Below are 19,280 nucleotides of genomic sequence, written 5' to 3' on the forward strand. Positions count from 1 at the left end.
ACTTAAAAGTTATTATTTCTCACTGGCTCATTTACCAAATGGATGCTTTCTCTTCGTCTTCCACAAATTAAGCTACTGTAGGTAGTTCAGTAGGGAGACGTTTTAATAAATGATCATTTGCGATTGATGACACGATTGACAATGTTGTGATAAGTAGGCTATAGCAACTTTGTAACTCCTTACCCCCCGAACACAGAACATAGCAGACGTATGTACCGAATACAGGAAGCTATCAATCGAGAAGGTATCAGGATTATGAGTTATTATTAATTTAAATATTTTTGATTAATCACTTGGATTAATCATTCATTTTGACAGCACTAATGTTTATTGTAAATAGACAACGATAGAAGGCTTATTGTTACTAAGCCTGCCCTGGGTACACCAATCTTCTTGACTATTGCATTGCAGATTCCTACAGCTAAGCTTGGATGTACATTTACATTCCATTAAAGGTTATTGATGACATGCCTCTAAAGTTTGACTTTTTGCACCATAACAATACTTATAGGCAACTAGTCATCATATCTCTAGTCTATTTGCATTGTACTATAGTGTGTTCATTTTCAATGGGCATATATGCGGCTGAAACAGGTAGCCTAGTGCATCCCAAATTTTTCAACATGAACATTTTAATATAACATTATAGTCATTATGGAGGTGGGGTAGTGCACAATAGGCCCCTGTGGTGAGGCCTAAGCTTTTGTTCTTAATGGCATTTTTTTCCCTTACATTACTTTTACTTTTATACTTTAAGTAGTTTTTTAAACCAGTACTTTTACACTTTTACTTGAGTAAAAAGCTTGAGTTGATACTTCAACTTCTACAAAAGTCTTTTTAAACCCTAGTATCTATACTACTACTTGAGTAATGAATGCCAATACTTTTGACACCACTGGAAATGAGGTTATTCACAGATAGAACAAGTTTGCTTCTTACATCATTAAAGGTGTGAACTGGTTTTCATAAGAGACAATCTGAGCTAAAGGGACAGGTTGGGTTTGTGTGACGGACTCTCACGCCTACAGCGTTCCAGTGTGTTCGTCTCACTCCTCTGGGCAGGACAAATCTAAAAATAACTAAATCTCAACGAAATCAAGGCTGGAGCTGAGGTGGAGAACAGAGAGGAGATTCTCAACATTGTAGAACATGTAGGAGAGGAAGGCATGTGAATGAGGGAAGACTCATGGCAGAGGTATTCTCAGGACATCCATTGCTTAAGAGGACCACATGCAGACTCATGCTGCCCTTACAGAAGTGACTCATGGCAGATATATGCAAGGAGATGTGCATGACTTACAGTTTAAAGGGAAGATTCATCCAAATATGAAAATTTGATGTTTATCTGCTTACCCCCAGGGCATCTGAGATGTAGGTGACCTTGTTTCTTCAGTAGAACACAAACAGAGATTTTTTTAAAACAAACCGTTGCAGTCTGTTACACATGTGATTTAAGCATGCAGGACAGGAAAGAGAGAAGACTCATGTGAAAGCCATTTTCAGCTGGTTTCTGCTTGGATGGTCCATATGGATACTGCAGATATTTTACAGATCGTTGTTACATGAAGCACATATAACATGCATGCTTACAATGACATGATGGTGTTTTTTATTTTCTGTATCCTTTTTTTTTATCCTTTTTCTTATAAAGTGCAATAAGTCACTTTTTTGTATTTAGATCTATTGGATCTTCAGTTTCTCCACTATATGTGGGTAAATAAATGAGCAACTACGGTGACCAACATTTATTTTCTCCCATGCTGAAACACAATCCCAGTACACTGCCTGTTGTCTAATGAGAGGTGACTGGTTGTAGGTAGAAATTCTAGTTGTGCCACCGGTCATGAAGTGCAGCGGGAGCTGAGTAAAACCTATAATTTCTCAAAAAATTAGTCACATCATATAATGATTTATAAGCGATTACTATGCACAATCTCTTTTTTTTATTTTAAAAAGAGCTGAATTATTATTATTATTATTTTTTAATGTTTCTTTCTATCTTTAAATTAGCTTTGGAATCAGATTATATGTATTTATTTATAATTTACATTAAACTAATAATATGAAATGAAATTAAATGAAATTAATAATATTAATTTGAAATAAATATTATTAATAATAATCATACACAAATCAAATATTAAATATTATAACATCATGCCAAGTTAATATTAAATCATATAACTTGAGTTGCCCCCCTCATCAGTGGCCGTGTCTGTGCACTGTGCTAAAAGGCTTGAAGACAGGCCCTTTTTGCAGGGATTTCATTAGATTTATCATTTTCATTACACTGTTCCCTTCAAGAGACTCATGAGTGCCTTGAAATATTCCCTTCTTTCTCTCCATTATCTATGCTGTCAGTATAAGAGTCTACTACTTGTGTTCAGGGGTGAAATGAGGTTATTCACAGATAGAACAAGTTTGCTTCTTACATCATTAAAAATGTGAACCGGTTTTCATAAGAGACACTTTGAGCTAAAGGTACAGGTTGGGTTTATGTGCAACGCCTACAGCGTTCCAGTGTGTTCATCTCACTCCTCTGGGCTGGACAAAAAAAAAAAAAAAACAGTCTCACGAAATCAAGGCTGGAGCAGGTGGAGAACAGAGAGGGGTGTTCACCTCCTTACACTCGTGTCGGTCAGTGCATGAAACTAATTCCAGTGCCTGTGGTATTTAGATTCTCAGCATTGCCTAAGCACAGAACATGTAGGAGAGGAAGGCATGTGAATGAGGGAAGACTCATGGCAGAGGTATTCTCAGCAGTGTTGGGGGTAACGCATTACAATTAATGCGAGTTACATAATCAGATTACTTTTATCAAGTAACTAGTAAAGTAATGCATTACTTTTTAATTTACAGGAAAATATCTGAGTTACTTTTTCAAAAAATTAGTGCCAGTTACGTTGTTTTGACATTTATTGACTGACAAGTTTCCTGTCCCCATATTGGGAGAAATCAGAAGTACAGAGGCGTTGTGTGCGCTGTGTGAACATGATGTTACTTTAGTTCTAGAATAAATCTGAATGTGCATTAATTCATCCCACTCGCAAACTCAAACTGAAAATTTTATAAAACAGTGAAATGCAAACTCAGAATATGACACAAACCTGCAATAATTAAAAATGTAAAATAACACAAATGTATCTAATCCCATTTTATTAACCAATGCCTTTGCTGCTGACCTTTGATGATCCAGTTCAACCATAATAATAAGCAAAGATTACTTTTGAATTGTGCTTCATTGTTATTTTATTGCTAAAGAGTGTTGAACCTTCCTCTCCTGCATTCTACTCTACAGACGTCAATTGACTTTTTCTTCAGCCTGAGGTTTATTCATTACACTTTTTGGTGTGAAAGGACTTTTATATTTGCTACAGTATAAATAGAACTTCTTATATTAAAAACAATCAAGCCCTGCTCATATTAAAAAAGTAACATGAAAGTAATGCAAAAGTAATGTTACGCATTACTTTCCTTAAGTAACGTAATCAGTTACTTTTTTAGGGAGAAACACAATATTGTAATGCATTACTTTTACATTTATTCATTTAGCTGACGCTTTTATCCAAAGCGACTTACAATTGCTATATATGTCAGAGGTCGCATGCCTCTGGAGCAACTAGGGGTTAAGTGTCTTGCTCAGGGACACACTGGCGTTTCACAGTGGATTCGAACCCGGGTCTCCCACACCACAGGCATGCGTCTTATCCACTGCGCTTACACCACCCTATAACTTTTAAAAGTATCTTTCCCCAACACTGATTCTCAGGGCATCCATTGCTTAAGAGGACCACATGTAGGCTCATGCTAACCTTAGAGAAGTGACTCATGGCAAGGAGATGTGCATGACTGAGAGTTTAAAGGGATAGTTCACCCAAAAATGTAAATTTGATGTTTATCTGCTTACCTACAGGGCATCCAGGATGTAGGTGACTTTGTCTATTCAGTTGAACAGAGATTTAAAAAAAATGTTGCAGTCTGTTAGTCATGTAATGCAAGTGGATGGGAATCACAGCTAAAACATAAAAAAAACAAAAACAAACATACACAAATTAAACCCTGCAGTTGATGACGATACATTGATGTGTAAAGACACAAAACAATTGGTCTGTGCATAAAAATGAACAGTATTTACATTACAAGTTTTTTTTTTTTTTTTTTTTTTTTTGACTGAACTGTATGATCGCCTCCGACTTATAAGTGCAATACCAGCATCTGTCTCTCAAGTGGACCATTGTCACTCCTAATTGAGATTGTATAAAAAGGGAGTCAATCCCATGTTAAACTGCCCAAATTATTTTGGTCTATATAGCAAATTTTGCCCTTAGTGACAACTGTAAGGGGGGTAAACTTTTTTATAACTCATCCGTTTAAATTATATTAAGCCTTAAGGTTCTGCATAATTAAGGGCTCAGCCACTTGAGTGACAGGTGGATTGACGTTGCTGTCACCACCGTCGACCTGGATGGGCGTGGTTTCAGCAACAAGCTCCCGCCTTTTTGCCCATTTTCGGTTATCCGGGACCGATAATGACGCTCGGTGACGTGCTGCCAAGATGCCAATGGCTTCCACCCACATCTGGCTTCAAAAACGCTCTTCGGAAACCAATGTGTGATGTCATGGATGTCATGATGCAATGTTTTTTATACAGTCTATGGATCCACTGTAGAGCAAGAAGAAGATGCCTCATGAGCAGGCTGTGTTTTGTAAAAACTGTAATATATTATTCAAAACAATACAGTACGAATGTGTACTTTTACAGTAAAATATGTTTTTTGTTTTGTAAGTAAAAAGTATGTCATTAAATTAAGTATTTCTAATGCATTTGTATAATTATTTTTGCAATTAAATTGATTTATGGGTTTTTCACATTTTGGTGCTTTGTTATTTTAATTGTTTAGTGTTTTATTAATGTTTATCACATTATTGTTGGGTTGTATATTAGTAATATGCAATTTTTTGTTTAGGTGGGTAATACTGGATTGAAGGGACATACGGCCTTCCATTTCACCACTTTATTATGTGTTTTTATGTTTATGTTTTTATTAACATCATATCACTTAATATTCACATGTGGTCAGAATTGTTGATACAACACAGATGTTGTTCCAGCAATGTGTTTTATTAAACCGCATTCAATTTGTCAAAAGACCCACAAGCCACTCTGTCTGAATCAGTGTTACAATCTTTACGCATCTTAATGGCTTCTAATATACAATAAAGTACGTTTATAGAAAACTGTTATTGTAAATTGTAATGATTTTTCACATATACTAGTTTTAATAATGCATTATTACAAAATTTAGATTGTTTAGCTGTCATATTAGGGAAATAAAGTCAAGTGTAAATGTTGTGGTGGAATGTGTGTTGCTGACATTCTCATAAGCTTTAGAACTGTAGGCAAGAAATGTTCTTTTCTATGAGAACATCTGGAACATTCTTTCACACTAATTGTTTTGTTGGTTGCTAGGTGTGGCTTCAGTTAGATAACAGACTTGAAGAGTGTCTTGATATAATACATTAAGTTATGAGACCAGTTCAGGCATGAAAAAGCCTCAGGCACGTACTACCTTGTACCCACTGCTTGTTATTGCTACAATGTTGCTCAATAGCACTTGACAGGAAGACAAAACGTTCATGGAAAGCACGTTCTTTTAATAAAAGAGCTCAAAATAAATACATTATCATACATACATACATACATACATACATACAGAGGGTTCATTTACACCACTTTTACATATCAGTTTACCTTTTCAGGCACAGCAAATGCAGATGATCGGGAAAGCAAGCCAGTTTCCCATAAAACATTTTAACTGTATAAGCAATGTATAATGTGCAAATTAAATCCAATTCAAATATATTTAGATGTACAATAATAGTAAAAATTCACATTTTACTGCTTCAGCAGCTTGTGCAAACCAGCAAGCACTGTGTCCATTCAAGTATAATGCCCCTCACGGGGGTGCATTTCTGTACTTCTTTGAATTCGCACTTAATCAAGTAGAAATGTGGACCGCGCCAGTGTCTCAGTCCCATCTTAGCACAACGGAGTAACATTTGGCATTCTTCCCCAGGTCCTGTTTATCAGACGGTCCTTGTGGGCTGGGACTTCGCATGCCAGGTGTCTCATTCTATGCATTTCATGACCTTTGACCCCAGGCCAAACAAAAGTATGTTGAGGACTTGGTGTAATGATGGTTCTCCTGCTTGTCGTCACCAGCTGAGGTTCCGGTACCGCATTTTCCACAAGAATGTGGTAGTTTTTACCTTTGTTGTTGTCCACGAAATGCAGTTTGCTATTGCCGGGTCGGAACACCACTACGAACTCCAGGCGCTCCTTCGGGTCCAGATCGGACGGTAGCGACACATTAAAAGAAAACAAGTCAGTCTCTAAAGTTGCATTTGGTTCCCTCACGTAAGTGCATGCAATGTCTTTATGGCTTCGCCATGAGTCAAAAGTTATGCGGATGAAGACAGTCTTGTCTAATTTAACGTTGCAGACACGTACAGTCCCGCTCAACACCCTTTCGCTCAGGCTACAGCTCTCCAACTGCACCAATGTTTCCTTAATTCTTAGACGGTCTAGAACAGGCTGTGGAAAACCAAACTTAAGTCGCAGTCTCATGCTCTGCATGGGCGCTCTAGGCTTTACATGCTCCTCGGGCTGCGGGGCATCTTCTGTTTCCAACTCCGAAGGGTCAGCAGTGAAGATGCGCACGGAGGCGAGCGCGAGACCTTTGGCATCAGCGAACACAACTCGCTTCCTCTTGCGTAGCATTCCAGTGCTAGGAGAGTACGAGGACAGGGAGCTGGCAGAGCTGGATGAAGATAGTGAAGATGTAGGTGAAGGGGGTGAAAGCCTGGCTCGTTGAAGCTCTGGTGAAGACCCAATGGGTGGGGAGCACCTGATAGCAGGCATGCTAATCAGCGCATACATGGCCAGATCCGCCGGCATCACCCGATCAGGTAAAGAGTAACTGCTGAATCCCAATGTTCTGTGAAAACACAGAGGAAAAGCTATATTAGACGATTTGGAAAGTATAGAGACATGCTTGGCTCCAAAAGACAGATCACACCAAAAATATACTCAAAATCTAATTTATAATCTTGAAAAACATTTTTTTCAAGTGGATGCCATTTAATTTCTGAATTTCACTAAAAGCAATAATATAGCATTTATAATAATAATAATAAAGTAACCTTAAAATTTCAATGATACAATGTAAAATAAATCATTTTTCACTAGTGGTCTCAAACAATGTGGAGCAATGTGACAGTTTTTTGTAATCAAATATCCCAAAATACATTTTAACTCGCACTGTGACTTCATTAAAAGCAGCAAGTTAGCTTTCTGTAATATCACATGCATTATTTTGTGCAGAAAGCTATTCAACTTACTTTGTGCAGCTCATTTGTGATTAGAGAGATGAACGTCAGCTGAAGATAATGGTTGATGGAGAAATATCTACAAATGAAGGGAAAAAAAGGGTTTAAGTAAATGGCGTCAGAGAAATTCTTAAGATCTGTGATAATATATTTACTGAAAACTATTCACTAGAAGCGTTAGGTCAGCAAACTGTTTGCAAATGACAGATGTTTAGCAGTAATATTGTTAATATTCAATGTTGCATTTATTTATAAAGCACATTTAAAACAACTTTTTTAGACAAAAGTGCTGTACATAAAAAAATCATGTTAAAACATGCAGAATTATTAAAAGTCCTTCACTCACCTCTGTCAATAAAAAGATGCGCTGAAATAGATTTTCCTTGAACTTTAAATGCAGAATAGCAGTCAGTGTCAAAGAAATAACGCACAACAGAAGTAGTTATGAGAAGTAAACATCACTGTTTGCCATCGGCTGACCTTCTCTCAAGCGGGTGCTGTTGTTGTTATAGTGCAGCGCTGATTCTTAGAGGCTTTAAAGCGCTCTCAAGGGGGCGTGGCTTATTTCAGACGTCACAACTGTCGAGGGACAGCTGTCCTTTTATTGATTGATCAGCCCATTGTTAGTCTCAACGAAAGTACTGCATATTTCTCGATCACATGAATTCATTCGTTAGTTCTGACTGATCGTTTTTCATTTAGTGTGTAACAGGGAATAAGAAATAAAACAAAACAGATAGCCATGACTCTCCATGCACTTATTGAACTATAGGCTATTTTCTAAATCATTTGATGAATCCAAATTCTTTTCATAACTTTTTGTCATCATGGTCTCTAGATGATAATACAAAATCTAGTGTTAATTGGACAAATGGTCTAGAAGGAGTTTGAACATGTAAGAATTGTTTTAATAATTTTATGCATGGCACAAAAAGAAAAAAAGAAAAAAAAATCCTAGATATACATTTTGTTTAGCTTGACTTTTAAGGAAAAACGTAAAAGTCATTATAGCACCACCAAATTTGGTATTTCAAGGCTTTATGGTTTTGGCTGTTCACACACTTTTAGGACAGAATAATAATTCGAAGAAAATCAGTACAAATAGGGTTCTGGATTCCTGCAGAAGTTCTAAGCGGCCATGCATTATAATTTTTTTCCTTCTTGGTTTTTTTGTTATAACGACTTAATTTTCTCGTTATCTCGACATAACGAAAGTCGTTTTCTCGTTTTACTGTTGCTATAGAAACAAACAAAACTTTGACAGGCATCTGATGGACAACCATCCAGGCGCTCTTACTGTAGCCTATATCTCAGCAAATTTTGCTTCGCCTAGGTAATAACGTCTACAATACTGTACATAAATAAAAGCTGATCAATCACTGTTGATTTTTTCCAGAGACAGTAACGTTACACCAAACGTTTTATTTTTGTAATTAACATGTTTAAATGGCAACACAGCGAACACTTCAGAAGGATGCAGAACTAGTCTAAGATCTTTTAGAGCTGCTTGGATTAAAACTCACTTTTAATTTTCCCTTTATTTGAAATAAAATTATATATAAATTTTAATTTTTTTTTGTAGTCATTTTATGCTGTGGCAGATATCATGTGCGTTACAAGCTTCTGTTTGAAAAGAGCATTCATGTGTACCGGTAGTGTATGTGTGTGTAGACAAAAAATGATTACAACATTATAGAACAAAACTGAATTAAATTAGCCTATGCATTTTACATATACATCACATTTCTCATCAATATGGTTAATAAACAGAACATCTCCGCTTATTAACTACCTTATCATGTGCCTAAAAAAAGCACAATTAAAGATATTGGTGCAAACAGAATACTGTGACGTCAACCTTGGTTTTGATAAGCAGTTATTTTATGACCCAGAACGCGTTGGTGAAACTCATGCATCTAGCAAGAACTTAATACACAAAATAATCATACTGATTCAAGCATTTAACATTCATGAATTAATTAAATGTCAGTAATGAACAAGACTCCGCTCTGCGTATACAACACGCTCCGGTGTACAACACCCCATCAGTTATATTCAGGTCTATAGTGCCACCTGCTGGCACAGTTTTGTAACTTCTTAGAGAAAATTAAGTCGTTATAACGAGAAAATCGACTTTCGTTATGTCGAGATAACGAGAAAATTAAGTCGTTATAACGAGAAAACGACTTTCGTTATGTCGAGATAACGAGAAAACTAAGTCGTTATAACGAGAAAACAAAAAGGAAAAAAATTATAATACATAGCCGCTTAGAACTTCCGTAGGGTTCAACTTCTTGGACCCCTAATAATAAATGCTTCATGAGCATGAAATCAGCATAATAATGATTTCTGAAGAATCATGTGACACTGAAAACTGAAGCTGAAAACAGCTTTGACCTCAAAGAGAGAAAGAAAATGTAATCACATCTAAATTGTAATAGTATTTGTGGGTTTCTTAATCAAATAAATGCTGCCTTGGTTGGTCAACATAAGAAAATCTGACCGACTCCAGATTTTAAATGGAAGTGTGGAAACCTAAAGTGGAAACCTAAGCAATTTTCACAATAAATATATTCTTTCCGAACAGTTTTATAAGTTTATTCATCCCCCCTGTGACAGTGGCAAGGACAATATGTTGATTCAAAATTGTAGATCAGAAGAGGGTTCTACAAAAAGTGATTTTACAACTAGGGTTCTGTACTACCCCAGACAGCATCATAGTGTTGTCCCAGATCCGGCCCACATCTGGCCTGTGTGGAATAGATGCGGGCCAGATGTGGGCCGGATCTGGCCCAACACTATATGATGTTGTCTGGGACCCTTAACACTGGACGTTTTATACAGTCTCTCTGCATTCACTATCAAGCACACCCAATTCAACTGAAGAAATGTGTCAGATTTCCTTTCCCATTTCACTGATAAAATGTCACAAGATGATTTCACTTAGTTCATGTATGCCGTAATAATATTAACAAATATGAAGTAACACCTACATTAATCATGTTTCTGTGGAGCTTTTGTCAATCACTTCTGCAATAACAATTCACATGCTGGCTGTGATAACATTTTAGTCAAGCTGGGCCAGTTGTTTGATTGTATCTGGTAATTTATGTTTGAAATGTAAATTGTAATGTACAATGAAATGTAAATTAAAAAGCAATTATTATGTAATTGTTAGCAATGACGTCTGAAAAATGTCAATGTAATTAATGTTTAGACTATCAGACTACATTCATAGTCTATATGGGTGAGGTTTTTTCTAGAGCTTTTGGAGATTTAGTGTCTACTTTAGGATATTACTTGTGCAGGTAACTTCATGACACAAATCATCCTCAACTAGGCCTATGTATTGTATAAACTGAAATGATCTCATTCCAAACTCCAGATATTTAACAGGTCTTATATAGCTTGTGATCTACAGTATAGCATTAATTTAGCATTCCTTAGATAATGATAGCACATTACTTTGGACCTCAAGTGGCTTGCTGTTTTTCTTAAAGGGCAACACTGATGTTATAAAACACAAATAACTGCTTATCTCAATGTGACCTCAGTGACCTCAAAAGTAGCTCATACAGCAGAATTTCATTATCTAATCAAAATGAGATCTATCTAATGTTTAGTAATTGTTTAGTTTGTGCTAATCCAAATTATGTAATGCTATGCAATCATGAACTGTGTAAAACTGCATGCCTATCTTGTATCTGAAAAGTCAAGAGCAGTCATTGTTTTAAATTAAGCGAAATAATTATTTCACTGCTATATACACATTTAGAATATTTATTTACTTAAAATTTTCTATACGTTTTTTGCACCTTTGAACAGCAACTTCAGTGTGCATAACAGTTTTTACTAATTAAAATAATTTTGCTTACTTCTTTATTAGTGTCTATAGATGATACATGCAAAAGAGATGAATCAGTCAAGTGGTTTAAGAGGAAATCGAAAAATAATTTTTTTTCAACTCAAAATGGCCAACGGGCTACAACACGTTGTACTAATGTTGTCCACTAGAGGGAACCACAGGATAAGAAATATATTTTCTATCAGTTTCCATCAGTCTGAATAACACATAAATATTTTTTACAGTGGTAAAAATCAAAAAACAAAACTGTGCTTCATATCCTTTGGTATATTTTTGTCTTCCTTGACTTTACATTTAAATTTATTAATTAATGCTCGTGGTTCACATAGACAATACTACTAGAAGGTATCAAATAACTGACATTGTATGCAGATTTTTTGAGCATTTCAGCAATTTCTAAGGGGTCAACTGTTAATATCCATGTGAATGACACATGAATGCTTATAAATTGAAATAAGTGTAAATGGTTCAGAATAATGACTTTATCAGTTTGTAAAGAATATTTAATCTCCAAAACACTTAAATATCATTAAATGTTACCTATATTTTAATATGTCCAAATTATATTAAAAAACAGTTGTCAAGTTGCATGACATGACATCTTTTAATTGCAGTAGCCTACATATTTCTGCCTTCTCCAACATGCAAACCTTTCTGATGCTCTGGGTGTTTATTTATAATATTTATAATAATTTATAATATGTCATATGTCATTTATAACAATGGAAATGAGAGATGAAGGCCATTATAGTTATGTTTTCCACCAGAGAAAGGCACAAGACAACAAATTCTTTTAGATCACATAGTTGAAAATCTGTGTAAATGGTTCAATAGATCAACTATGCATAACATTCATTATAGTTTCATAAAGTTTAATAAAGTATTAAACCATCCTCTAATCAGTTTTCAAAAAAATCTGTGATCTCCAAAATACCTTCATATTTATACAGCACAGACCAAAAGTTTGGACACACCTTCTCATTCAAAGAGTTTTCTTTATTTTCATGACTATGAAAATTTTAGAGTCACACTGAAGGCATCAAGGGCTATTTGAACAAGACTCCGCTCCGCGTACAGTAAAGTGGATAGTGTACAACACCCCATCAGTTATATTCAGGTCTATAGTGCCACCTGCTGGCGCAGTTTTGTAACTTCTTAGAGAAAATTAAGTCGTTATAATGAGAAAACGACTTTCGTTATGTTGAGATAACGAGAATATTAAGTCGTTATAACGAGAAAACAAAAAGGAAAAAAATTATAATACATAGCCGCTTAGAACTTCCGTAGGGTTCAACTTCTTGGACCCCTAATAATAAATGCTTCGTGAGCATGAAATCAGCATAATAATGATTTCTGAAGAATCATGTGACACTGAAAACTGAAGCTGAAAACAGCTTTGACCTCAAAGAGAGAAAGAAAATGTAATCACATCTAAATTGTAATAGTATTTGTGGGTTTCTTAATCAAATAAATGCTGCCTTGGTTGGTCAACATAAGAAAATCTGACCGACTCCACACTTTTAAATGGAAGTGTGGAAACCTAAAAAAAATACAAATTATAGCAATTTTCACAATAAATATATTCTTTCCAAACAGGTTTATAAGTTTATTCATCCCCCCTGTGACAGTGGCAAGGACAATATGTTGATTCAAAAAGCCTTCTGTGAAAACAGTCGTAGATCAGAAGAGGGTTCTACAAAAAGTGATTTTACAACTAGGGTTCTGTACTACCCCAGACAGCATCATGGTGTTGTCCCAGATCCGGCCCACATCTGGCCTGTGTGGAATAGATGCGGGCCAGATGTGGGCCGGATCTGGCCCAACACTATATGATGTTGTCTGGGACCCTTAACACTGGACGTTTTATACAGTCTCTCTGCATTCACTATCAAGCACACCCAATTCAACTGAAGAAATGTGTCAGATTTCCTTTCCCATTTCACTGATAAAATGTCACAAGATGATTTCACTTAGTTCATGTATGCCGTAATAATATTAACAAATATGAAGTAACACCTACATTAATCATGTTTCTGTGGAGCTTTTGTCAATCACTTCTGCAATAACAATTCACATGCTGGCTGTGATAACATTTTAGTCAAGCTGGGCCAGTTGTTTGATTGTATCTGGTAATTTATGTTTGAAATGTAAATTGTAATGTACAATGAAATGTAAATTAAAAAGCAATTATTATATAATTGTTAGCAATGACGTCTGAAAAATGTCAATGTAATTAATGTTTAGACTATCAGACTACATTCATAGTCTATATGGGTGAGGTTTTTTCTAGAGCTTTTGGAGATTTAGTGTCTACTTTAGGATATTACTTGTGCAGGTAACTTCATGACACAAATCATCCTCAACTAGGCCTATGTATTGTATAAACTGAAATGATCTCATTCCAAACTCGAGATATTTAACAGGTCTTATATAGCTTGTGATCTACAGTATAGCATTAATTTAGCATTCCTTAGATAATGATAGCACATTACTTTGGACCTCAAGTGGCTTGCTGTTTTTCTTAAAGGGCAACACTGATGTTATAAAACACAAATAACTGCTTATCTCAATGTGACCTCAGTGACCTCAAAAGTAGCTCATACAGCAGAATTTCATTATCTAATCAAAATGAGATCTATCTAATGTTTAGTAATTGTTTAGTTTGTGCTAATCCAAATTATGTAATGCTATGCAATCATGAACTGTGTAAAACTGCATGCCTATCTTGTATCTGAAAAGTCAAGAGCAGTCATTGTTTTAAATTAAGCGAAATAATTATTTCACTGCTATATACACATTTAGAATATTTATTTACTTAAAATTTTCTAAACGTTTTTTTGCACCTTTGAACAGTAACTTCAGTGTGCATAACAGTTTTTACTAATTAAAATAATTTTGCTAACTTCTTTATTAGTGTCTATAGATGATACATGCAAAAGAGATGAATCAGTCAAGTGGTTTAAGAGGAAATCGAAAAATAAGTTTTGCCAACTCAAAATGGCCAACGGGCTACAACACGTTGTACTAATGTTGTCCACTAGAGGGAACCACAGGATAAGAAATATATTTTTCTATCAGTTTCCATCAGTCTGAATAACACATAAATATTTTTTACAGAGGTAAAAATAAAAAAACAAAACTGTGCTTCATATCCTTTGGTATATTTTTGTCTTCCTTGACTTTACATTTAAATTTATTAATTAATGCTTGTGGTTCACATAGACAATACTACTAGAAGGTATCAAATAATTTTTTGAGCATTTCAGCAATTTCTAAGGGGTCAACTGTTAATATCCATTTGAATGACACTTGAATGCTTATAAATTGAAATAAGTGTAAATGGTTCAGAATAATGACTTTATCAGTTTTTAAAGAATATTTAATCTCCAAAACACTTAAATATCATTAAATGTTACCTATATTTTAATATGTCCAAATAGCCTACATATTTCTGCCTTCTCCAACATGCAAACCTTTCTGATGCTCTGGGTGCTAGCAGCAATTTATAATATGTCAGTCATTTATAACAATGGAAATGAGAGATGAAGGCCATTATAGTTATGTTTTCCACCAGAGAAAGGCACAAGACAACAAATTCTTTTAGATCACATAGTTGAAAATCTGTGTAAATGGTTCAATAGATCAACTATGCATAACATTCATTATAGTTTCATAAAGTTTTATTAATTTAAAGTTTCATTTAAAGTTTCATAAAGTTCATAAAGTATTAAACCATCATCTAATCAGTTTTCAAAAAAATCTGTGATCTCCAAAATACCTTCATATATATACAGTACAGACCAAAAGTTTGGACACACCTTCTCATTCAAAGAGTTTTCTTTATTTTCATGACTATGAAAATTGTAGATTCACACTGAAGGCATCAAGGGCTATTTGACCAAGAAGGAGAGTGACGGGGTGCTGCGCCAGATGACCTGACCTCCACAGTCACCGGACCTGAACCCAATCGAGATGGTTTAGGGGTGAGATGTACTGTATATCCTAAATTCAGAAAACATTTGTCAAGTTGTCAGACATGACTGAATTACAATCCAGTTAAAATGAAGAGACAATATTATTTGTCTTTTGAAATATAGTACAAAAAATAACACTTCCATAGAAAGAGACTTCCATATTATGTTTAAAAAGAGAAATTGCCTTTGTAACATAACTATATCCTCTACAAAAAGCATTCATGCATAAATTTTTAGTATTAAAACTGAAAAGTTTTTTTTTTTTTTTTGAAGAACAGATTTTTGTGGAAACTGTTTTTCTCAGGATTGTCGATGAAGATGAAATTTAAACTTTACTTTACTGTCACTTCTGATCAATTGCATCCTTGCCGAATTTTATTCAAAACCTTTTTATTCAAAAAGAGTGGCATTAATAGAGGACAGAAACAAGATGCACTGTCACATATAAAAACAAAATTCGACAAATAATTCATGCTTCATTCCTACGATTTTCTTTTCTTCCTGACACAGATTAATAATTATTTTAGTAGTAAAGGTTTCAAAGGGGTATCTTATGTGAAACTGGTCCTGTAAAAATAAGGAACATCTAAGATCCAAAACTGACAACTGTTGGAGAAATAGTTTGCACAACTAAAATGCACAACTGCATGATTTTAAATTAATAAAAATATCTGAAAGCAGTTTGACATTACTTGTCTTGAGACAAGCCTTCACAACAAAACAAAAGCAGCAACTTAAGTAGGGATGTGTACATTCTTGTTTTATAGCATCACAAGAAGGTGAAGCATATGGTTGTGCAACCAAGAGCTCCAAAGTCTCATCCAACAAGTTTCAGTCACACCTTATGATTTCTGTCCAGATGATCTTATTAGCCTTCACATTTTACACACAGAGGAATGACATTTTGTAACCCTTTTGGAATGCAGCTTAATTTAAATTTCCAACTGACATTATGTTGCCATATGGATCAGTGGCATCTTACACTAATATTAGTCTGCTTCATTCTTAATCTGAGATGAATGTAGCCATCCAGATCCAGTCTGTACAGACCTGATGGTGGATCAGCACCTAGATATGACCTCGACAGCCCTGAATGTCAGTGGAGACCATGTCAGCTAGATGAGCCCTAGAGACAGATCCTCTCTCACTGGCCATCGGGACAAGACCACGAGAACCAGACAAGTCCTCTGCTCAATCTGACCTGTGTTGCAGCCTAGAATGAAACCACACCATGCTGTTTTCTGGCCAGAAGAGAACTGCCCTCCACTGTGCCTAGTTGCTCAATAGTTTTGGGTTCTTGCTGCTGTCACCTTTGGCTTGCTTATTTGCGGACACTTGGCTTATTGCACTAAACATAATTGGAAGAGAGCTACAGTAAACTGGATGATGTCAACACTGAATCACCAATGGACTAACTTAAGCTGGGAAAAAATGACCATTTTAAAGATGTAATTGTGAATAGTAATAATATCTGTAAATGTTTTTTGTTAACATCTGTTTAGCTTTTTTCGTTTTTTCTTAGTTCATTAAACAAAGTTTAAACTGAATTTTGCAGTTGTTTTACAGATGTAATGTTTGTCAACTGGAACTTTATAGGGATAGTTTGCCCACAAATGAAAAGTTGCTGTTAATTTACTGACCCTTAGGCCATTCAAGATGTAGGTGCATTTTTTTCTTAATTTCCTGTATGTTTAGTTTGTATGAAAATTTTTATAAATGGAGGTTGTTATTAAATAAAGTGCATTATGTGTTGTAAAGTGTTTGTTTTTAGTGATTTATGAACACCAGTTAATAATAATTTTTTTAAACTATAAAAATATATGTTTATGTAGTTCCCCAGCAATTTCTTATGATGCCCAAATAATAAATCTTCGTTGAGGTAACATGTAAAACACACAGCAAACGGTTAAATTTTAATTGACATAAATTGCTGTAGTCTTCTTAATGTTTGACCAATTAAAACATTTTAGTTTAATGGACTATAAAACTAGTTCACTAAAGGTTGAGTCAACTAAAAAACATCAATTCAGATAACACTTTGAAGTCAGAAATTGACTGAATGTAAAATTTCTGTGGAACTTGTTATTTAATAATAATTTGTTGAAACCACTTGCAATTTTTTACACTGTACTTGGTTTAATATTTTGTGCTCCATGACTTTAATACATTGTGGTTAATACAAGTTTGGTTTAAATTAATAGTACACTACACCACAAAAAGAAAATTTGCTAAAACCCTAAGGCAAAGATGTAGAATTTTTTTTTTTTTTTTTAAGATTTGAAAAAGTTAAGGATTCCATCACTTGCTCACTAGTACTTCCTTTGCAGTGAATAGGTGGCGTCAGATTGAGAGTCCAAACAGTTAATAAAAACATCACAATATTCCACAAGTAATCCACACCACTACAGAAAATCAGTTAATAACAGGTCGGCATCTATACAGTATGTACCTTAAGCTTCCTGCAGCTCTCTCTAACAATAATATAGCACACACACACACACACACACACACACACACACACACACACACACACACACACACACACACACACACACACACACACATCAAATTGAAGTGGTAATTGGCTGTTAGGACTTCACTGAATCTATCATCTTAGTCTGTAAAAGCACTGCATGCACACTTATTGAACAAAATCAATAAGGATTGCTTTAGCAAACTCAGGTGATCAATTCTCCTCAACAGGTAGACTGTTATCTGGGAATTCTCATTTATTGGAAAGGCAGCACAGGCAAAGCAAATGTCACCATCTCTGCTGTCCAACTGCGCTACTAATCTCAGCATTGATCTGTGCAGATGCTGGACCTTTGTGCACACTTTGATCGGTTTCAGTCTCCCAGTTAGACTGGAGAAAGAACATGGGAAGGTTGATGCTTTTCCTTGTGTTCTTGTTCAGCCACTGAAATAAGAGATATATTAGTGTCACATTATTATTGTGCCATAATGTCCTGCACTGCAAAATCTTCATCTGAAACTACTTTTTGTAAACTTTTTCGAAGGTAGGCCTATGTCAGTACAACAAGACTTGTTATGCAGCTTAATTTATATAACTGAATAACTAGTTCTTGGTTTATCACGCCTGAATTTGGAATGTGGATGATTATGTAGAACAGGTTGTCTAAGAAGGCGGTGTAGGTCAGATTATGTAAACATTTTTTGATTAGTAACACAATAACAGTTACCAGGGTCTGAGTGCACTGGAGAAAAAAAAAACTATAGTAAATTTAAAATGTCTCAATTAAATATAGGTAAAGTTCAGGCCACACAACAAAATGAGTTGTGTGCCCTCAAAATGTCCAAAAAGATTGATTGCTGCAAAATTGATTTTCAGAAATAAACACAGCCCACTTAGTCAGTGTGTGCCATGCCCAAAAATGATTAATTTTCCAAACTAATCAATGAATCAGAATTTGTAATACAGCATTTTTGTTTATACATGCCTCATTTGCACCAAACCAGATTCATGGCTACACGAGAAAGAACATTTCATTTTGGTGCACAAATGGAAAACCATGTGCTCAAGACATTCTGCAGGGGAGGAACAGGATTTAACAATTTGTTTATTTTATTGTCTTTTTTCAGGGGAAAAACTAATTAGATATTTGCTCATACAGCAAGTGTCATGCTAACTATATAGAAAAACAACTGAAAAACAATAGTGTGAGAACTCAAGGAATTAGGAAAATCTACCATAGCGGTCCCTAGCGGACGCGGAAAGTATAACACAGGCTTCACCCTGATCAAATACAGCTGAAGCAGCTAATTAAGATCTTCAGGAGCGCTTGTTAATTACAGACAGGTGTGTTGGATCAGGTTTGCAGGTAGGTAGATCTCTAGGAACAGGATTGGGCACCCATACTCTTTAGAAAAAGACCATTATTATTTGCATCATAGCGACAGCTAGTGTTAAGTGGGTGTCAGTTCACATGCAAATCCTCAGATTTGGGATAATTTCATTAAGTTTAATGTCTCTGTGTTTTGAAGGTTACCGGTGCTCAGATACTTTGAGAAAGAAATCTAAACAAAGGGGCATC

The 19,280-nt window shown here is 35.2% G+C and overlaps 1 protein-coding gene across 1 annotated transcript; it reads right to left on the reverse strand.

The window, feature by feature from the left end:
• Positions 1 to 5,634: 5,634 nt before the first annotated feature.
• Positions 5,635 to 7,891, reverse strand: LOC132132643 (protein phosphatase 1 regulatory subunit 3C-B-like). The gene is made up of 3 exons (XM_059545087.1): positions 7,736 to 7,891; positions 7,402 to 7,468; positions 5,635 to 6,998 (listed from the first exon to the last, which is right to left on the reverse strand). Exons 2-3 carry the CDS (start codon positions 7,413 to 7,415, stop codon positions 6,041 to 6,043), a joined length of 972 nt encoding a protein of 323 aa, XP_059401070.1. The 5' UTR covers positions 7,416 to 7,468; positions 7,736 to 7,891; the 3' UTR covers positions 5,635 to 6,040.
• Between the last annotated feature and the right edge of the window lie 11,389 nt (positions 7,892 to 19,280).

Source organism: Carassius carassius, chromosome 49, assembly GCF_963082965.1.
Source record: "Carassius carassius chromosome 49, fCarCar2.1, whole genome shotgun sequence".
Taxonomy (NCBI): Eukaryota; Metazoa; Chordata; class Actinopteri; order Cypriniformes; family Cyprinidae; genus Carassius; species Carassius carassius.